This window comes from Temnothorax nylanderi, unplaced genomic scaffold (genome assembly GCF_030848795.1).
Source record: "Temnothorax nylanderi isolate EJ_2023f unplaced genomic scaffold, tnyl_v1.0 TNYL_tig0106_pilon, whole genome shotgun sequence".
NCBI lineage: Eukaryota > Metazoa > Arthropoda > Insecta > Hymenoptera > Formicidae > Temnothorax > Temnothorax nylanderi.
The window spans coordinates 297,385-320,239 of NW_027249168.1; the positions used below are offsets into that span (position 1 = coordinate 297,385).

The window sequence follows — 22,855 nt, forward strand, 5'->3', positions numbered from 1 at the left end:
GACGGCGATGCCACCGTGGCGCCCCGGTCCCGCCAGGCCGCCAGGCGTCGTTTTAAGGCGGTATTCATGAGGGACGCGCGGCGACGCGGCCGGATTACAGCGAGCGAGATTCGCCAATGGATCTGTCATTTGTTGTTGAATTTTTCATACCTTCTGTTCTTCCGTTTTTCAACTCCATCTTCGATCATACGGGCCTGTCGTTTACATTTCAGATAGCGCAACATAAAATGACCGGAAAGAACAGACCCGGAAACATGGTTCCGGCACGAATCACGTGCCACGTGGTTCGAATTGTGTACGCGGTGGCTTGGCCAATCACCGCGTGCCAAGTATATGAGAGCGACACGTTGCTGTCGAAACTAAAAGCGGCGTTCATAATCCGATCTTGCGTTCAAGATCATTTTAAGTCTAATATCGGATGAACTTGAGATTCCATCCGATCAATAAAATAGTTATATAATATTTCGAGACGATTTTATATTTAAAAGTAATTTTAGATCATTTTAATATAAAATCATATTAAATCTAGTCTCAGATAGTTTTAAAATTAAAAATATTTCCATCCAATGAAGTGTCTTGAGATTGCGTTTCTTAAATATAAGATTATAGACATGAATATTTTCCTCAAAGCGATATTCAAGCCTCATATATTCGAAATAAATTCCCAGTAGAACATAAAACTCATAATGGCAGCATGTTAACGTTATCATGACTTTGTTCATCACTTAAAAATTATCTGGACATGTCCAGATCATGATAACGTCATCATAATCATGTCATTATAGAGTTCTATCTGAAGTTGGTTTCACAGAGCTATAAATTCAACATATATTACAAGTCTGATCTCGGGTGAACTTGAGATTCCGTCCGATTAATAAAATGGCAGTATTTTGAGCTAATGATTTCATATTTAAATATAAAGTTAAATAATTACTCAGATAATTTAAGTATAAAATCATATTAAGTTTAGTTTCAAATAATCTTAAGATTCTATTCAATGAAATACATCTCGAGATTGATATAATCCTAGAAACGATTCAAGCCTCATCGAACGTCTCACATGCAGAGATCAAAATAAGTATAGCTTCACGGAGCTACAACTTCAGCGTATATCGCGAATTCTTAAATCTGAATTACGCAATAAATCATGTTAATAAAGTTGCCGCACACCTGTTGACGATACGAAAGATCGAAATTTTATTGAGAAATATAATAAAGAACGGCATAAACTTTGATCATATAACGCACGCGTCAGAACATTGACTTTACATTGGTATAAGCGCGATATACGTCGTTGAGAGCGACTTTAACTACCGCTGGTACTCCTCGCCGTCGTTCCCCATCCGGCATTCATGGGCAAGCGATATCCTTCTTCTGAGACATACGATACTTGCGACAGGCTTCCGGACAGTGGCGTTCCAGGTAGCGCCTTTGCGAGAAAGCCTTAAAGCACACGCCGCAACGCCACTGCCACTGATGATGATTGCGTGTCCTTTGATGTGCGCGAAGATTCGAGCTGCAATAATCCCAAAAGATTAATTAATCGCGCGGCAATGATGCACCCTTGATAGCAATTGACATTCCGAACAGCGCTAATCGAATAGAACGAGAATAAAATCGTTCTCCATTTTTCCCCGAAGATGCTTTGATAGCTTCACAGATCTTTCGTATACTTCAACTTTTTAATTTAATTTTTGAACAAAGTTTTTGCTTTCTCTACCTAGGATGAGATCGATTCTTAATACATAGCAATTAACATTCCGAACAGTACTAATCGAATAGAACGAGACTTTCGTGTACTCCAACTTTTTATTTTAACTTTTGATCAAAGTTTTCCCCTTAGAGATCGATTCTTATCCAAGTTTCTCGTCGACGGAATTAAAACCCGGGAGCGCGTTCCTGCGTCGGAGTCCCAAGTTTAAGGGAGGCCTGTCGTACGTACCGATCGGCGAAGGATTTATGACAAACCGGGCACTCAAAGGGTCGCTCGCCCGTATGTAGACGCAAATGACCCTTTAGCACCCACGGCCGGTCGAAGCTCTTGCGACAGTACGGGCAGTAGTGCATCGTTTTATTTCTCTTCCAGTGCTGGGCGCCTTCTCGAGCGGACGCCGTCTTACCCTCGGCAGCGTTGACCGACTCGTGCTTCTGTTTCGGCAGCAAGTACAGGGCCTGCGAGAGCGTCTGCGTTTCGCAGCCGTTGATCACGACCGGCGGATTTATCGCGCCAGCGACTTTTCCCGCCTCCGACGTCTGCGTCGCCGATCTCTCCGCCTTGGAGAAGAATCGCGGCACCCCGTCGAGCAATATCGTCGACACCTTCCCTGCATTATCGTTCACGTGCCCGTCGATCGACGGCGCATCGTGATGTGTATTCCCGTAGTTTTGCCCAGCTTGATTTAACTCGGCGTCGAATGTCGCGCCGTTGCTCTTGTGGAAGCTGTAACGGGTTACGATGGGCAGCCCGGAGCAGGTCCAGATATTGCTCGTCTTGGACGTCGCGTCTTTCGCATGGCTCTTCCGCTTGAGATCCGTGGACGGCGGCAGCCACGGGAATTCGGTCTCTGTAAAAATCGATTTTCCGTCACTCGAAGCAGGCACGATATTTATTACCGGAATAGTCGAGATTTAAAGCATCTCTGAAGGATTTATTGTTATTTTAAGTGGCAGAAAGTAATTCTGTAATAAATAAATTAGGTAATTGGAAAGAGCCTGACAGAAAGTCATTCCATGTGAAATTAAAATTTCGCCTATCGACAGTTAGTAATTAGTCTCCAAGTTTTGAAGTACGTCCTTCTTGCATCTAACGAGAAAAATTAACATTTCTCTTCCTTCCTCTTCAGTCAGCAGAATAAATGGACAAATGGAAAGATATAATTGTTTAACGAGAAATAAAAGAGATACGTAAAAATTCCGTCGCATATTTATTTAGCTACAACCCTATTGCGTTCGTATGGCTCCTGAAAATGTATCTTCGGTATTTATTTTTTGATAATCTATATTTATCCGGCAGGACTCTCTCGGGAGGATCACGTGAAGATAAGAGACTCCCGACATGGATATCCGCAGCCTGTTTATTATTATTGTGACAATAGTCAAGGTTGAAGTAACGACCGCGGGCAACTCGTAATTCCAATGATACTCTTACAGAGACACGTGTCGAGCACATGCCATGGATATTCCATAGCCGATAATGAAGCTCGGCTCGTCTGGTTGTACATTAGGCCTGAATAATCTTAATGGTCCGCAGAAAGATATCGTAAAAGAAGATATCGACAAAAGATGAAGATATACCTTCGCTCGAATTGTCCGTCTTGTGATACCGCGCCATGGACTTTATCAAGCAACGCGGCATACTTCCTGAGATAAATTATGGAACTTTTTCCGTTTTACACCACCGTTCGCAAGGGACACGAAGAACTTCCTTAATTTCGTTAGCCGTTAGCTTCCACTGCAGCGGTATGGCAATATGGCAATGGCACTGCCGGGCACTCGATCGGCTTTTGTTTTCTTCAAGCAGTAGCGTATTATCGAGAGAGCTCGCGACCCTCGCGACTAACCCGATAAATAATTACAATTAATTAGGATATCTTATGAATTACTATTTTTTTTCTATTTGATATTTCGCTCACTATGCGATACGATTGAATATTATTACATCTCATTTCAAATGACAATTGTAAAATAAAACCAACATTAATTAATCCATATAAGACAATATTATCTCAGATTTCTTCGCGTTTGTCGATTCGTCAAATAGAAATCGATTATTCCTATTTTGTTTATTAAAATGTTATGTATTTCCAGTTTTATATATATTTCTCGAAATTTTTGCTATCTTTATTATTATATCTCTGTAAAATGTCCATACGTTTGGCTGCCCCTACGGAAAAATACTACGGAAAGACTACTGTAGTTTTGAAAAAAGTACACGAAACTATAGTAAATATTACACAGTTAATTGCTAAAGTTTTGTGTGCTTTTTTCGCAACTACAGTAACTTTTTCCATAAGGATGAGGATTTCGGAAAAAAAATCAAGATAGATCAGGACGAAAAATTATAATATTTATTACATTTTAGATATGATAATCAACATGTGATAAATTTAATAAATTGTAAATCGTTAAATCATTAAAAAATTATATTAAAATTAAAAGTAAAATTGTTTTTATATTAAATTAATTTCGAGAAATGACTGAAAGAATTTTAATATATATCTCATCGTCAAGTATCTATTATTTGAGATTTCTAGAGGTGTTTTCCTAGTTGTCAGCAGCGACCTTTCGAGTTTTGATAATATTCCCGTGTGGTGGAAACAAGAAACTTCGTGCGAACGTATTCGGGTCCAACGTATCAGAGTCGCTTCAACCGGCGTCGCGACCACATCCAGACGTGTTTTCTTCTTTTAAAATACAAAAATTATATTTCAGCCTTACATGTATACAGGAACCTCCATTCACTGTGAGTACACTTTTTTCTTTTTTTATAAAATTTGCGTACACATCGCACTCTCCCAAAATAAATATGCACGTTATTTTAACAAAGTTATACATTTATAATTAAATGCGACAATTTTTGATCGGACCATTTGTACGACATTTAAAATATATCCACCCCGGTAATAAAATATCGCATTTTAATATTTAAAGAATGTAATATAACGTAGTACATTTAAATATTTTAATATAAATTTAATATACAGTATATTTGTAAAAATTTAGCATCGTAACATATGACACTTTAAATTTCAATCATTTTACGTGTGTGTACATTTCTTGATTGACAATTTATTAATTTCAATTTTAATTTCGCAAGAGATTTATAAATATATTTGAAGAAAATATATTTAAAGATATTTGAACAAATGTGATTAGTTAGTAGAATTTTCGTTATAAGTATCGTAATTAGTCGCTTTTCGTTTACGCTGTATTTTTTCATGAGTGATACGCAGGATATAATGTCAAAGATAAGACGTAAATATCATCAATCTTTGGAGAATTTCTGATCAAAATTTCTTTACATTTGTAATTGACTTGTAGTATATACTATTCATAAAATTCATTAATTTAATATTTCAGATAATATAATTAAACATAAACACAATTTTACTTTTATGTTTAATACAATTTTTTAATGGTTGTTTGCAATTTATTAGATTTATTACATGTTGATTATGTGATAAATATTATAACTTTTCATTTAATCTACCTTGATTATTAGATTGTATAATTTCTGTTGTAGAATTTATAATAAAAATACTACAATTATTGTTATAGATTTTTTATAATATTATAAATAGTGATTTGAATGCAGCTTAAGTCTCTAGTTGGATGTGATTTCTTCTCAAAACACTTTCACACTTGAATAATACGCAACTTTTTCTTATTTAATACCCAGATGACATGCAATTCAATGACTATTGATATTGACATGCGATTTTTTTCAAGAATGATTACTGTACCTCGAGATACAGAATTCGGATTTGTTCATAAATTTGGATTTGATTCTCAAAAGAAATATTCAAATTCCTCGTTCGAATCATGATTACATTTATCACGTTAAATTTATCACATCACGTTAAATTCACCATTACAAATTTGTTTATCGTACAACCACGTCTCATGATTGATCTCGGCTGATTTCTTCAACAGAAAAATTATTAGAAATATGAGGTTTATTATTGATGCATATTCAAGGTATTCAAGTGATTTGATGAAAAAATAATTAGAAAAGCAACAAATAATTATAGTAAATCCTAATTCATTTTACCGGAATTAAGTTTTAACGTATTCGTTTGCAGGTTATGTCTCGTCTTGTGGTGCTATTGTTTACATGCTGCTTCTTATGTCTTTCTCAAGGTTACATTCCAGGTAAGACAATATTTCTATAAGACAAAACTTTTATTCACATTCTCAAATTAATTTTTTTGACATGCCCGTTTTTCGTTCGAATTTGCTTTGACGTATCAAAATAAGTCTACCTGCAGCTATATCATTTCTTTATTTGTATTTCGAAATACCCCGACAATGTAACAAAAATTGTGTTATAACTGTTATAAGCGTCGAAAAATTATAATGGGATCGTACCCAAATGCTCACCCGGCAAGTGGCCGTGCGACGATGGCGAGTGCGTATGGTTAGGATTCCGATGCGATAATTTTAAAGACTGCAAAGATGGTTCGGATGAAAAAAACTGCGACGCATACTATTACGACGAATTTGATGATTTAGTCATTCACAAAGTGAGTATTATACAGCTCATGTTATTTATCGCTAGTTACGCATCAAAATTTTTATTATAATAAGTCTACGATATAGATCAAGATATAGGTTTTTAAGATAAATAACTTGTATTTCTTACAATTAAATCGCACATCATACGCTGCAATTTCTTACCTTAAATTCCAGTACACGCTCTCAAGAATCTCTAACTGCAAATTATATGTCTAATCATTATACTTATTCCCTTATGCTAAAAATAGTAAAGTCTTTGCTTTTAGCTTTTAGTTAATTTTTTAATTAATTTCATCGACGGATTATTTCCTCAAAGAAAGTTTTTTATCCCTTGAAAAAGATTGCAAAATAAAGAATTGTTTAAAACAATATACTTTATCTTTAGATACCTACTTAAAACACTCAGTTTCCGTTACATTCCTGTTACATAAGAGGAATAGCTCTATGTATGATATAACATTCGTTTGAATTATATCAATGCCTGAATAAAGTTCAATCGAAAGAATAATGTCTTATTTCTTATGCTTAACGTTACGTTGGACACGCAACACAATTAATACGGGTGCACGAAGTACCGAGGAACCTATATATCTTTTGTTTTAGCCATCTTTTCGTTTTACATGCGAAAAAAATCAATACAAATGCAAAAACATTAAAGAGTGCATACCAGAAGCAAAATTCTGCGATGTAGTGAAGGATTGCCTGGATGGAAGTGATGAGTACGACAATTGCGTGCGTGACGTAAGTAAATCGGCGCGGATTTTCCGCGTGTTTTCACGTATCATTTATATTCCTACTTACTTGTCTACTTGCACCATTCTTCTTGAAATAAAATAATAATAAATTCGCAATTCTGTTTTGTTGCCCAGTTGAATTGCACCGACAGGTTCCGGTGTAACGACCGGCATTGCGTACTTCAAGAATGGGTTTGCGACGGCAGCAAGGATTGTCCCGATGGCAGCGACGAATGGAATTGCAGTAAATTTTTATAAATATAGATTATTAATAATAATAGAACAATATAGAAATTGTGTTCGGTAAATATACCGAATAGGGAACCATTTCTTATGACTTTGACATATATTATATATTAATATTACATATTTTATATTGATATATATAGACATTAATTAGAGAGTAGCTTTCAGAAGGTTTTTTAGCCATAACTCATTCTTTATTATAAAGTTACTAACAAATAAGTTTTATAAATGGAACTTAATTTTTTTCGACACACAAATGTATATTAAAGAATGATTAACAGTACACGTATAATACTTCCCTCTTTCTACATTCCCACCCATTCACTTGTGTGATGTATGATGCCTCTGTTTATACGCGATTACCACTTCACAAACTATTTTACTGAATTTATGTTTAAAAGAATGTACAGTTATGATGAATGCATTAGTGCATTTTTCAATATAGTGAATTTGATATATCCGTTAGATTAATTAAATGTTGAATAAAATTGTCGTCCCATATATATCTATCAATTATTATATCACAATTCCACTTAGATTTCCAACTTTCTATGCGAAGCAAAGTCCATCCCAAAGTTATTAACAAAAGAAGTTTCGTAAATAGAATGTAATTTTCACATGGTTTTGCAATTTCCACGAAAAAAGAGATTTACCTTATACCGTCCAGTGCTTGCAGTGCGAAATGAGGCCTATCATTGTACGGTTCCACATGTTTTAACTTTCCACGCAAATCGTAAATAATAAGTACATTTTGCAAGCATCGGGCGATATGGGATGGATCTGGTTTTTGCGTCGAAATTGCAAACCCATGTAATAATTACATTCTATTTATGAAACTTTTTTTGTTAATAACTTTTTAATAAACTTAAATAACAATTTTTAATAACGAGTGACTAAAACCTTTTGAAGGTTACTCAAGAGGGTGACTTCATTCTGTAAATTATGTCAAGATTAATTAAGGTGATAAGGAAATTATATAATTATTATATAAAAATAATTTTGTTTTACATGTTCTTTTGTGGTTTTTTCAGGCGCAAATAAAACATCATCCGCGAGCGACTGTAAAACTGAGAAGTCCCAATACTTGTGTGGAAATCAACGATGCATAGCTCTTAACGCAGTATGCAATAAAAAGGACGACTGTGGCGATGGATCGGATGAAGGTGCTGGTTGTGAGTATGCTACGTTTTATTTTAACATGTTTTAATTACTGCACCATCTTTATCACAACGCATTTTAATTATTATTGCCTTCGTTTTTAATTACAATTAAGTCTTTATAATCTTGGCGTGATAATATATAATATTACTTGTTATAATATTACATTATTCAATTTTCTTTCAGGTACATCATCTAATTGCACATCAGCAAAATGCAACCACAAATGCCAGCAAACTCCTAAAGGAAGTGTGTGTACCTGTAAACCGGGTTATAAATTACAAAATAATAATCGCACTTGCAAAGGTAAATCTGTGATAGACAAAAGTGATAATGGCGTGAAAATTTATGTCTCGTTCGTCTAATAATTTTTCTGTTTTGTAGACATCGACGAGTGTCAAATTTATGGCATATGCGATCAAGAATGCATAAATTCTCCAGGATCGTATAAATGCCAGTGTCAAGAGGATTACTACCTGATTAACGACAAGAAAACTTGCAAAGCGCGTGGTAAATTAATTCGCGAGTAACGTGTGACGGCGCGTATTCATTTTATATTAGATTTTATAAAAACGCGATTCTTTTCTTTGAAATTCAGCTGGTGAGGCTACGCTGACGTTCTCCACAAGCACCTCGGTCAAGGGGATGTATGTCGACTCGAAAATTATCTTTACAGTAGCGACAAACTTAAATCGTGCGGTCGCAGTTACTACAAACGACGATGTCACATATTGGTCTGATATGGAAGGAAACAGCGAAACCATTGTAAGAGAAATTCGAATACTTTTTCAGGCGAGTCGTCGCGAAGTCATCGTTACAACAGGTAGGCATCGTATTAATGACATTTAATATGTAAGATATAATTAGAGAGAGAGAGAGAGAGAGAGAGCCTTTGCAAAGCGATAAGCAGAAATAACTTTCTAACACGTGCTATTTGCTTAATTTTGCAATATGAAATAAAATAACATAATAAAAATTATAACATAATAAAAATTATAATTGTCAATATATGTATAATGAAAATTATAATAATTATAATAATTATTGATTATTATATTTTTTATAATTTGTGACAATATTAATTATATTGCTGCAATAATTCTAATAATTATAGTTAAATTAATATATAAAATTATGCGTCTATTTTTTGTAGAACAAGTTTTTTAAAATATCATATTTTAAAATAAAAATCGTATAATATATAATTTTCCATTATATCTTCTAAATTTTCTATATCTTTTTTATATAAAGGCTTGTCGATGATATCGGGAATAGCCGTAGATTGGATCACGGAGAATATATATTTTACGGATGAGGGTTACAATCGTATTGGAGTTTGCACTAACGACACGAACTGCACTGTATTAGTCAATGGACTTGATAAACCAACCGGAATCACTTTATTACCAACCCGTGGGTAAGTGTCACCTTGTTAAAAGTTATGCTCAAATTCTGTCGTAATAAGTAAACGATTTTATAAGAAAACATTAAGAAAAGAGATAGAGAGAGAAAGAAATTCTTAAATTTTACTAGTTGATTTATTGCTCATGAGCTTACCGAGGACTACTATTAGTTCTTAATATTAGTGATATTTGTAGCAATATTTTCTTTTAAATCTATTCTACCGTATCTAATCTAATCTATTCTAAGAATTCTATAAATTTGTGTTTTACAAGTAAAATTTAATTAACAATATAACATTATTTTATAAAATACAAATAAAATAATTTTTATTCGTAGCCTCGATTAATCATTAAATTAGCTTTCTAAATTTTATTTTAGAACATAGACGTATAATAAGGTAAATAATATAGAAATATACTGAGCGTGTATTACATTTATAGAAAAATGTATTGGAGCGATGGCGATTCCAATGCACGTATAGCAGTGGCGGGAATGGACGGCAAAAACATTCGTACATTTGTCTCTGAAAAATTAAGCTGGCCGAAAAGCCTGACTATTGACTATCCAAATGATCGATTATATTGGGTGGATTCCAAGTTAAATAGAGTCGAATCAATACGCTTAGATGGCACTGATCGAAGAGTAAGTGCTTGCTCTTTTCTCTTATTATAATTAAATATTTTAAGATAAAATTGAGATTTTGAATTGTGAATTTATAATTCAATTATTCGCAGATCGTACAACATGATATAATTCAAGAGCCATACGCCTTGGGGGTCTTCGAAAATACATTATATTGGAGCGACTGGGGATCTAATACGATACAGTCTTGCAATAAATTTTCTGGAAAGAATTGGCGTATCTTACATCGAACGCAAAATAAACCTTATGGCATACATATCGATTCCTCAGCGATAAAGCCCAAAGTACGCATCGTACTATGAGATTATATACTTTCCCCATTACAAAAAATACGTCGCAAAAGGTCTGTCATTATCATTTAATCGAATTTCAGATTGATAATCCATGTAAGTCCAACCCGTGTTCTCAATTGTGCATGCTGAATCAGGATAAAGGATACACGTGCGCTTGTACTTTGGATAAGGAATTAAATGCCGATAATCATACTTGTCGAGGTAAATTTGGCAAAACAAGGAAAAACACCAAACACATTAACGCATATATCGCGTTAGAAAAATTGAGATTGTTAATGTTAACGAATTCTAATTATTTTTAAGTAAGCATAAAAGTATAATTTCAGATAGCAAGAAGAAGCACCATTTGTTGATCGTTACAGACAAAGCATTTATAAATTACTATCATGAATGGTTGGGAAAGCCGAAAATGACAAATAGATCAAATTCACATTACAATTATACTCACGTACAGGACATATTATTGGATCCGCTCTCTGGTATATCAGAATTGCTATTTTACCAAAAATGTTACAGGCAGCGATCTAACAATCGATTTTTGGTGTTAACTTTTTTTTAACAATTAAAACTTATTTAGGCCAGGTACTTATATCTATAGAGACATGGTTCAAGTTCAGATTGGTATCAGACGTCATGCGCTATGATCCAGTCAGCAATACTTTTGAAAACATTACGAGGTTTCATTCGGAATTTCCATATGGAGGGATAGCATTTGATTACATTGGCAATAACTTGTATATGTCAAACAAACGAAACAAATCTATCGAGGTATACAATATGAAAACCTTGGCAATGACGGTCATTCATTATTTTCAAGATACTCCTTTATCTATTGCATTGGCGCCCGAAGAAAGGTACGGCGTTAAATTGATTATATACTTATCATTTACGAGATGGTGATCAGTGTTTGTTAATAAAGCAGTTATATATAATATATAATATTGCATATTATATATTGTAGCAAGATGTTCGTACTGTTCCAAAAATTAAGAAATTGGCATAGATATAATAACGAGTATTGTATATATGAAATGAGAATGGACGGACTTGGTGAAAGAAAGTTAGTTAGGCAGAACTTGGAAGGTCCAAACATACCAATGTACTACGATAGAGACAGTAGAACACTCTTTCTGAGTGATTCGAAAGCTGGTTCCATCTTATCTTACTCGAATAACGGTTTGTATTCTAGTTTTTATTTTTATTTTTTAGATCTTGTTTCATAGATAGACTTTGAAATATATATTATTGAATTAATAAATTAAATTTTATGATATATATCATTATATGTATATTTGCAATATTTTATTTCTAAAAATACGAATATTGTGATAATATCAAGCATCAAATTTTTAGACACGCATGTTTTTCGTACTGGATTAAAGATGCTTAGAAGTCTTACTGTCGCCGGTGACAATATCTTTTGGACTGAAGTGAACGGATTGAAATCGGGGGCATTATACTGGACAAGTTTTAAAGCAGCTTCGAACCATAAGGCTGTTGCGTTCCGTGAGTTTGTTTAATGCTTGTTCAATAACGTAGAATGTATACACATAGGATGGATAGTCAATAAAATGATATCTTTTTAGATATACCCGATGACCTTACTCTTCGAGCAACGCCACTTGTGGCAACTTTGCGCAAAGATGCTAAACAGGAGCACGATTGTCAGAAAAATAATGGAAATTGCTCACACGTGTGTTTGCCTTCCTCCATTACTTCATTTGTAAGTATGCAAAGTCCATGTATGAGGGCGATACATTCATGTGCTAATTATTCGATTAATGCGAGCATCTCATAGGGTAAGAAGAGGCTATTCGAGTCGGTTAAAGACAAAATCGGATAGAAAATTTTCGAGACAAAAAGCTAAAAAGCTCCATGTCTCAAAAAGTCTCCCTACCCTTGAAAAGCCCCTTCCTGTCTTGAAGATTTTTCATCCAATTTTTCTTTAACTAACTCAAATAGCCTCTCCTTGCCTATGCATTTAAAACGTTGCTACTTCAATGTCATCTTATCCACGATACTATATTATTTGTCGAAGAAATTTAAGGTAATCATTTTTACGTGATGATTAAACTTCCAGATTTGTGCTTGTCCTCCCGGAATGGAGCTGTCATTAAATGACAATCGTACGTGCATTTTGCATCATGAATGTCCTAAGAACGAATATAAATGCAGCGAGCACAACGTGTGCATAAAAAAGGAGCAATTGTATGTTTAATTAGTATTTTTATGCATAATCCATAATAAAATAATAATCCAAAATAAAAGATAATAGGTTCATTATCTAGAGATTGTCGATAGTTTGACAATTATAATGTTCAGTTATATGACACATTTTAATATGTTATTCTTTATACGAGTTTATCAATATTGGCTAACTTGTCTTGAATTTCCGCATCTTTGTACTTAATATTTTTTTTTCTACAAACTTGAGAAATATATATTATTCTGTTTCTTATGGATTCCGTATATGACGTGAATATTATGAATATCTTTGGAATCTTGCAACTTAGGTGCGACGGTATCGTGCATTGCCCGAACGGTGAAGACGAGACGATAGATTGCAAGGAAAAGGGGAAACGTTGCAAGGAAGATCAGTTCATGTGTAAAAACGGCGAGTGCATCAGTTCGAAAGGTCGTTGTAACTCGCATTTTGATTGCGCCGATCAGTCGGACGAGAAGAACTGCGAAAAACCGAAGTGCAGAAAAAGTAATTACGGTGACAAACACGTTACATGCATTCTTGTTCTATCTTATCTATTAATCGCATCTGAATGCGAACATTGAACGAATATCTGAACAGACTCGTGATCTTTCTCTGTGAATGCACTTTGATCAAACTCATACAGTCGTTTATTCGCTTAACGTATGTTTCTTTTAGATGAATTTCAATGTCGCGATGGAACTTGTATACTGGATTTCAAAGCATGCAATGGCGTTTTCGATTGTGGCGATTATAGCGATGAGCAACTTAATTATTGCAAATCGCGCACATGCGCTCCAGACAGATTCATGTGCAACGAGGGTAATTGCATTCCGAACAGTTTCGTATGCGACGGCCAGGTAGATAACAATTATGTTAATACTTTACGATTAATGCACCTGCTGTATTTACTTCGTTCTGTAAAGAAAAGAAACCGAACGTTAATAACATGTTGTCTTGCAAGGTAGTTGCAGAACAAAATGGGTAGAAACGACCATTTTTCTGACCAAAATATATAAGCTTTTTGATTGATTTCTTCATTTGCAACATATATTAATATCATTTTATATAATCGTGTTTGTATTCAAGTCCGATTGCATGGACGCATTGGATGAAGCACACTGTAAAGCCACAATCGTCAATATCAGTTCAATATCAACGAACCGATGTCAAGATGGGTATTTCCAATGCGCCAATGATAATTGCATATCTCTTTCGCTGAAGTGCGACGGTATCGACGATTGTCACGATGGCAGCGACGAGAGACATTGCTCAAGTGAACTAAATCATATGGTTAATTGCACCGCGAATGAATATCACTGTTTGAACACTAATTTATGTCTCCCGAAAAAAGTAAGGTGAGTCGATCGTTTTAAAATATAAGCGTGGATCGGTGAACAATATATGTACGAACATTTTGGAACGTTATTTTAACTCTTTTCGTGAAGATTTTTTTTAAATTGCGGACTTTGCTGCGCAGGCAAATAGTCACAGCGATTTCCTGGAAGAAAACTACAATCTCAATCCTAAAAATGTGCTGTGTACATTGATTTTTTTTTACAGATGCAACGGCGTAGATGAGTGTCCGGGACACGATGACGAGCACGATTGCAATCTTTGTTTCGAGGGATATTTTGCCTGCGACAATAAGAAGTGCATTCGGGAGCTTTGGGTATGCGACAAGGACGACGATTGCGGCGACAATTCAGATGAGAAGAATTGCGACGGCAATAAAAAGATGATCACCGAATCTGGCAAATGTGACGAATTCATGTGTTCTGCCGGCACTTGTCTGCCATACAGCAAAGTATGCAACGGTATTCGAGATTGTCCAGACGGTAGCGATGAAAAGGGAAGATGCCGTACGTGTAGTTAATCTTTCCTGCGCTATTAAAACTGTCCCTGCCAAAAATATCATTTTGATGAGAAATTTAACAAAGTATTTGGAGTGTTTTTGCCTTTGAAAAATTCGTGGAGAAATCATCTTTTCTTTACGATAAGTTTATGAAATAAACTTATATTATATACGTATATTATACTATTATATTATACAATTTTAAACCACCACATATTGACGAATTAAAAGAGACAGAAAATTATATATCTAAGAAAATTATATCTTGTGTATTAGTATATAACGCTATATTAATATACGCTATTCACAGATGCGTTGTATTTTTATGTGTAGAGAGCGCCTGTACGAGGGACAATTATTGTAAAGGTGTATGTTACAAGACACCATCAGGCGCAGCTTGCGGCTGTCGGGATGGATATCGCTTGGCTACCGATATGATTTCTTGCGAGGACATAAACGAATGCGAACAGGACGTTTGCGCGCAAATTTGTCGGAACACTGTGGGTTCTTACGAGTGCTCGTGCTACGACGGATATATTCCCCGTTACGACAAAGTTTCTTGCAAAGCTATCGGTAAGTGATCTTAATTAAACGTTTGTGCAAGTCATTTAAAGTAATAAACATCATTGACAATCATTTAGGACCGACAATGGAATTCATTACCGCCAGTGAGAACGATATTAGGAGGATCTCGTCTAATTTACACTTTGTTGAGATAATTGATTCATTAACGGACTCGAGTGTAAGCGGTCTCGACGTGAACGCGGTCCACGACACTGTTTATTGGAGTAGCGGTTAGTCTCTTTGTTTCAATCTTATGTATCGAGTCAATTATTAATACACAATATGTCTAGAGGACATAAAGATCCAAAGAATTCTCATCCAATAACAGATTGGAAGCGTCTTTCAAAAGAATTTTGCATTATCTGATTAAATATTGAGGAAAAAAATGATTGCAGATGAGTTCGGTACTATTAAAAAAATCAACGTTGCAACGAAGGAAATAAGCACATTTAGGATTGTTGAGCATCCGCAGGCACTCGCAGTCGATTGGATTACTGGTAACGTCTACGTCATTGATAACGGCCGGCCGAATACGATTAAGGTATAACTTCTTTTCAACATGAAGTCAATGGGTCTGTTTTCTGTTACTGAACTGGCTGCACTAGTTCAGAGTTTATCTTTTTTACTCCACATTGGAAGGAAAAAGATAAACTCTGAACTAGTGCAGCCAGTTCAGTAACAGAAAACAGACCCAATAAAAGAATATCGTGATCTGAATATTTATTTAATTAATTAATTGAAGGTATGCGATTTGGAGAAACAAATATGTGCGACGCTGGTCAAGATAGAAGATAATAAGGCAAAAGCAGTGTCCCTTATAGTTGACCCGATTAACAAGTAATTCTTTTTTATTCTATTTGCAGTTTTCTCATTTTATCAGTCGTTCATTTAACGGACTTATGTCAATTTAATAGACATCAATATGACACTAAATTGTTAGAATTTTAGATTTTAAAATCGTTTTTGATATTGTAGATTGCTATTCTGGACTCAAATCACTTGGGATACGGTCCAGCCGTCCAGCAAAATATATCGAGCAGATATGATGGGCTTGGACATAAAAATGATTAATTCTCATACAGGCTTCGTGACCGGGATGGTAATCGATCATGTAAAATCTAAATTATATTGGTCGGACAGTTACCTGAGAACCATTGAATCATCTAATTTAGATGGAAGCCAAAATAGCACGTTCTTAGTAACAAATGTATGTTAATAGGTTCATTATGTCAATCCGTTCTCTTACAACAAAAACATTTTATATAAAATATAAGCATTTCGCATGCTCTTTGTAAACATATTCCTTGCTTTTTTTTTTAGATACATCGTCCGTTAGGCATCGGTTTTTATGAGCAGTCGCTTTACTGGTTTATGGGTTCGAACGGTCAACTGCAAAGTTGTAAGCTGTATGGTAAAAAACAGTGTGATACGATAGATCTAGGCACAAATAATATTCACAAGTATTTCGTGATTCATCATATTGCCAGACAACCTTCCGGTTGGTATAAATATAATACTTAAGAAAAATAATTTCGAAATCAAAATCCTATCCACGTATATACATTAATCTTAACAGAATTACGAAGTAAAATTAAATTATGTATTTATTCGGTAGGTAAGAATCCTTGCGACGAAAAGTATTGTGACTATATGTGCGTTCTGAAGGACAACGCAACATGCATTTGTTCAGATGGTCAACCGATACAGTCCAATAGCACTTGCTCGACAATGAATGAGGTGAAACATGCTCCTAGAAGCAGCAGCTCGTCAAGGAATACACGGAATATAAGTGGCGTTTATAGCATAACAATAATCGTATTGTTAGTTGGTGTTCTGGCGTTATGTGTTTACTACTACTATCAAAAAAACAGATTAAAATCTAAATCAGCAAGCGATTTAAGGTACGTCCCAAATTTATTTTAGTGTTAAATTTAACTAGAAATCGATCTTTAAGTGTAATATACAATTATTACTCGCATATAAAAATATCGTACAATGTTGTGTAATAGCTGCAGCAGCATTCGCTTCCAAAATCCCTCGTATGATCGAAGCGACGAGGTTGAAGTAACACTCAACTCGATAGCCACAGATTTAGCTCCTGGACAGCACGAATATGTTAACCCTATCGATGATAAATTTTTGAAGGTAAGTAGTAATTTTACACTTGGACGCGCGACATTGTCTTACGACTATGTCGTATACAGCTACATTTATCTAATCACAATACGTATTATTTTTTCTGTGTAACCACGTGGAGTATTAAGATTATGCACGAAGCAGCTATTAATTAAGAGCGCTATTCAGATGCAATAAGTTATTACAGATTTAAATATTCAACATCCTTTTGTAGACTGCAATGGAATATAGCACACAGAGATCAGATGAATACTCGGAGGAAAAGGATGTCGAAGAGACAGACACAGAAAGCGCGTTGCTATGTTTCGCAAATTAAAATAATTCAACTACAGTCGAGGAAATATCTCAAGAGTTAATGTGTAAAAATGAAAAAGTTATTAGTTAGTTAACAAGATGTTTTACATGACTAAACATTTCTTAATGTTTAGTATTATAAATAGCAAGACGCTGTTGGTGAATGTGCCTATAAATGCAATGTATATATAGATATTATGTACGTAATTCACAATCAGACATTTGGGTATACTTAATCATAATCGCTATGCGTTAAGTATACCAAATGGGTTACGTTATGTATAGCCATGTTCTACATTATCTACATCAAACGTGAATATTTCTTAGCCTACGCATCCCGTCACTGCCGGGTGAAGCGAGGCGGATTGTCGTTCTTATCAGCGATTTCGATTTGGAACACCTGTTGTCCTTTATTGTGCTCGCCGGTTCTGAACAAAGCACTCGGAGAATTATCCGTTGCTATTATTTTCACATTGTAGATATCTTCGACTTCTCTATCGAATGTCACTAACGTGGTGATATTACCAGTTTGCGGGTCGATGGCAAAGAGGTCCGTGAAGTTCTCCAACTCGTAGCTAACCTGATTATTAGCGGACGTTCCACCAATGTCAATGGCTCGCACTTGCATCACAGAAACTCCTCGGGGTTCGTTCTCTAACACGCTTCCTCTTTTGATATCACGGATCACGGAAGACCGGAATGTTGTCATTTACGTCTAGAACTTCGATATCGACCACCGTTTCAGCAGCTAACTGATACTTGTTTTGTACTCTCACTATTAATGAGTATTGCATGTTACTCTCGTAATCAAGATGCTGAGAGAGCTTGATATCTGCTACATCTTTATTGGATTACAATCTAAAAGTGTTCCCCTTGTTGGTCTGTTCTGTTCGGCCGGTCACGAGCTCAAACAGTAGATACGAATTGTCCGAATTACTAGAATTTTCGATGTTGGAAACCGCTTTCAAACGGACAATGCTAGAATCGAAGTCGTTAAAATTCTCCTCATGGGTAAATGATGAAAAGTAAAATATGGCTATATAAAGTGTTGTTATATAAAATATATTTATTCTCAATTGTTTTTGCATGTTCCATTTCAAATTTGCAACATGCTCAAGCATGATGTAATTTTTATCCAAGACTATAGGCTATAAAAAATTTGTACATACATTCATTTATATCAACATCAACATTTATATCAACATTATATTCTCATACATGTATATTCTCATACATGAATTATCTGTTGAATTATCTAGCGTATTATCTATCGTAATACGCCATAAAAATATAATATTTTTTACAATTTTGTAAAATATTTAATATAATACACTGTAAAATATAATACAGAATAAAATTTTTATATTGTTAATAGTTAGTTTTAACAATTATATATAAATAATTTCATTATATATATATATATATATATATAATGTAAGTATTAAACATTCTTTGTATGGTTTTGCATTCCGTTGCTTAATGTTATTTTATGAAAATTGTATTAAGATATTGTTACAATGCTTTAATTTTAATTCAATTATGATAAAAATCCAACATTTGAAAATTATTTAGAAAACGTAGATGCAACATCATCATAGATACACAAAAAAAATGAAAGGTTGATGTACCAAAAACCCGTTTAATTCCCAGTAATTCACATCCGATATTCATCTATACCTGTAATATCGTAAGAATAATTATAATGAGAAGACAGTTGATACAGTATATATTCACAGAGAGATTACCATTTATTCAATTGCAATTATTCTCCTAGAGACTTATCTCATTTCAGCTAATTAAATAGGGACTATCAAGCGCGCCAACGCCTTTCACTATCCCGCCTTCATCTTCGCTCGATGATTTGGTTCTTAGAACATGTCCAACTTGTTCATTTAGCACTATCTTATTGTTGCTATCCCTACGACAATAGAATATTATACGAATGCTATTAATGTCATCTGTATATTTATTAGCAAATAATGTGATTATTAAAACGCAAGTCATCCGATTTGTGCTTACCCTATTATCACTCCATATATGCCGAGTTCTGTTATAACATCCGATAAGTCAATATTATCTTCTAATGGTGATTCCTCAGCAGCGCGTATCAAATAATTTTTCTGTAATGGAGGACAAATGCGATCCATGAGAATCCATCCTGTTCTCTCTTGCGATTCCTTCATCGAATTTAACCACGACCTTATATTCTCATTATATACGTTATTCCCTCCTCCCTCTCTTTGTGGTTTAAGAACAAACTTGTTTGGTTCATTTATACCCATTTGTACTGCTTTTTCTCCATCATCATTCTGTTATTAAAATTAATAGATACATTACTTAGATTGCAAAATATTGAAAGTTTAACCGATCTATAATTGTTAATTAATTAAGCATTCTGATAAAATGATGAATAGATCACTTACAAAATCTAACGTATATAGACCAGTAAATATTTCTTGCACTCTAGTAACATATGCATAATTTTTTAGAAACTTGGTCAATATATCAGGCTGAGCTAAAGATTGTTGTACCTAAAAACATAATAATTTTCAAAATTAAAATATTTGTCAAATTTTAATTAACAATGAACATGTGTAATAGAATTTATTTCAGTTGTAACAAGTATGATAAAAATTAAATCTTTTCGTTTCCTATTAATTATTCCAGTATAATATTCATACAATTTTCATATAAGTAATAAGATTTGATTTGTTACTCTTATTTATACAAACAAAGATTAAAATAATTTACGTACTTTTTTAGTACCTGCTAAATGATACTGTACTGATGGGCATTTTATTGCACGTGAACACTCTATTAATAATCTAATGTCCCACTCCTTTTCTGTAGGATAAGCTTCAAGCTCGTAACCTGAACGATAGTAAACTACGGCCACTACCATATTTGAACTAAAACAATTGAAATAATTCAGATATTTCAATGATTCGACATTTCAAATTCGTATTCTTTATTCAGTATTTATTTCTATATTATTTACAAAGACTTGAAAAGAAAGTTTTTTCTTTTAAAATATTTTGTATAAATTTTGATATAATTTATAGTATGAATTGTAATTAAGATTGCAACTCACACAATTAATTCTTTATTTGGTCCCAGTTTTATTCCTTCCGATGCTAAGCTTGTTAAGCTTCTTCTAACAATCTTGATTTTAGGGCATAATTGACGAACTTGGAATTCATGAAGTCTTTGATCGCTTATATTATGAGTTACATCTTCAACAATGAACAATATGATAGCCCTAAAAACATATTTGTTTATTAGTCTTATTTATATAAAATATAAAATCTGGAGTAAAATCTATTGTACCGCTCAACTTACTCTGGATTATTGTACAATTCCCATGCAAGTACTAATCCTTTACAAAATCCAATAAGAGCATTATTTTCTGGAATCTTACAAATAACAATAATTAATATCAATAATAAACTGTAAAATGTCTTCAAAATATTGCAAGAATGTAAGTTTAGCATTACAGTGAAAACAGACATTTATAAACAGTTTTTTTTTAAGTTATAATGAAAAATTAAATTACTTGCTCGCATGCTTTCTTCCTATATCCTAATTCTCCTAATATGTACCTATAAAATAAATACATTTTTATTAAAAAGACATAAATAAGAGACTTTTTAAAACGGTAAAATTTTCTTATAATAAAGATATTCACATTGAACTTACTTATGATATTCAGACGTAACAGTAGCCAAGGCTGCAAAGCTAGTCGCTATTGTGTTTATTTCAACTTGCTTTATCTTAGAGCCTTCATTATGTAACAAATAATCTGATCTCAATAGTCCAAGACTTATACTCTATAAATATAATGGAAAAGAGTAAGATTTGTTTTATAGTTTTGCGTAATGGTTGATTGCGTCAGATTTTTTCACATCTAGATATTAATATTTAATATTACATACCTGGCTGAAACCTTTTTCGTGTACTGTCTCATATATGTGAAATAGCTTTGCTGTAAACGGATCAGCTTGGATTGTGCTGAATCAAATAATATAATTTTTATTATATTTCATAATTTATATTGTAAGGAAAGTTCCATTATTGACTGTAGTTCTAGTAACAATACCTTCTTAAGCTGCTTGTAAGAAATTCCTTATCGTGAGCAACCTTATGGATAAGCTCGTTTAATAAAGTTTGTACATCTTTTACAGCTAAAAAGGCCTTCCTGGGAAAACTCGACGGTAACAGCGTGAGAGGTAGTACTTGTACTTGGTCTTTGTTGAAATTCTTCCTGGACCGCATAGATATCCCTAAGTAACAACATAAGATCTCGTCACGTAAATCTGTATAAGTGCATCATCTGAATTATAGAAATAATTTTACATTTGCATCATTGCCTTGAATTAAATAGCACGATAACTCGTGCCTGCCTATTAGAACATGATTCAGCAATTTCTTATCAGGAACAATACACATCGCGAGCAAGTGTCGTATAAATATAATCATATCGTACACCTAAATTTTCTTATCAGTAAAAATATATACATGTAGTTACCGTGCATAAGCGCCCAATCCTTCGCTTTATCCACGCTTTCTTTCAGCTCCTCCTCCGAAAGAGGAAGCTGGATACAGGGTTCCAACCGACAGGTGCTCATGACGGAATCCAAAATCGAATATGGACAATAATCTACGCTGTCGTCGTGATATTTAGTCGTTTCTAGCTTGACTGCTGTAAACGTCAACTGACGTCAACAATGCTCGACACGTTCGGCTGCGATAAGGTGACAAAAAAGCGATCACGGCGTCATCTCTCGTCAGACCTGATAATCGAAATGAAAAATAGCGAAGGATAGATAAGAAAGGTATCTTTTCACGCGTTTGTGCACGCGAGGATCGCCATGTAAGCTGAAAGAGCACGAAATAACGTCAAAAGATATGAGTCAATCGGGGTCTCTTTCGCGCCTCTAATTAATTTCTAATTAATTAACAAGCAGTAATTGCAGCTGCGGCAGGGAACAATCACAGCTAATTACATATTTCGATTAATATATTGATTGCAACATCATTCATATATTATATATATAATTCTATATGAAAAACCGCCAAAAATGCCACGTTTCTT

At 34.1% G+C, this 22,855-nt stretch overlaps 3 protein-coding genes across 3 annotated transcripts; 1 reads left to right on the forward strand and 2 right to left on the reverse strand.

Annotated features, from left to right (window-relative positions):
* Positions 1–1,173: 1,173 nt before the first annotated feature.
* Positions 1,174–3,514, reverse strand: LOC139775837 (uncharacterized). Its single transcript, XM_071712139.1, has 3 exons — positions 3,295–3,514; positions 1,943–2,564; positions 1,174–1,516 (listed from the first exon to the last, which is right to left on the reverse strand). The coding sequence occupies exons 1-3, from the start codon at positions 3,353–3,355 to the stop codon at positions 1,351–1,353; spliced, it is 849 nt and encodes a 282-aa protein (XP_071568240.1). The 5' UTR covers positions 3,356–3,514; the 3' UTR covers positions 1,174–1,350.
* A 797-nt stretch (positions 3,515–4,311) lies between these two features.
* Positions 4,312–19,135, forward strand: Yl (Putative vitellogenin receptor yl). Its single transcript, XM_071712110.1, has 32 exons — positions 4,312–4,462; positions 5,802–5,871; positions 6,061–6,242; positions 6,838–6,975; positions 7,104–7,212; positions 8,246–8,386; positions 8,559–8,678; positions 8,757–8,882; positions 8,971–9,195; positions 9,624–9,789; positions 10,217–10,418; positions 10,511–10,702; positions 10,792–10,912; positions 11,038–11,190; positions 11,289–11,565; positions 11,673–11,887; positions 12,065–12,217; positions 12,298–12,434; positions 12,792–12,919; positions 13,225–13,421; positions 13,593–13,774; positions 14,004–14,272; positions 14,478–14,776; positions 15,103–15,342; positions 15,411–15,563; positions 15,729–15,874; positions 16,076–16,170; positions 16,309–16,540; positions 16,654–16,831; positions 16,949–17,234; positions 17,343–17,478; positions 17,684–19,135. Exons 2-32 carry the CDS (start codon positions 5,805–5,807, stop codon positions 17,783–17,785), a joined length of 5,367 nt encoding a protein of 1,788 aa, XP_071568211.1. The 5' UTR covers positions 4,312–4,462; positions 5,802–5,804; the 3' UTR covers positions 17,786–19,135.
* LOC139775821 (glutathione synthetase) lies at positions 18,805–22,503 on the reverse strand. The gene is made up of 12 exons (XM_071712112.1): positions 22,289–22,503; positions 21,860–22,043; positions 21,696–21,771; positions 21,460–21,590; positions 21,317–21,362; positions 21,103–21,176; positions 20,855–21,022; positions 20,519–20,672; positions 20,187–20,294; positions 19,783–20,072; positions 19,509–19,681; positions 18,805–19,440 (listed from the first exon to the last, which is right to left on the reverse strand). The coding sequence occupies exons 1-11, from the start codon at positions 22,386–22,388 to the stop codon at positions 19,552–19,554; spliced, it is 1,461 nt and encodes a 486-aa protein (XP_071568213.1). The 5' UTR covers positions 22,389–22,503; the 3' UTR covers positions 18,805–19,440; positions 19,509–19,551.
* Positions 22,504–22,855: the final 352 nt, after the last annotated feature.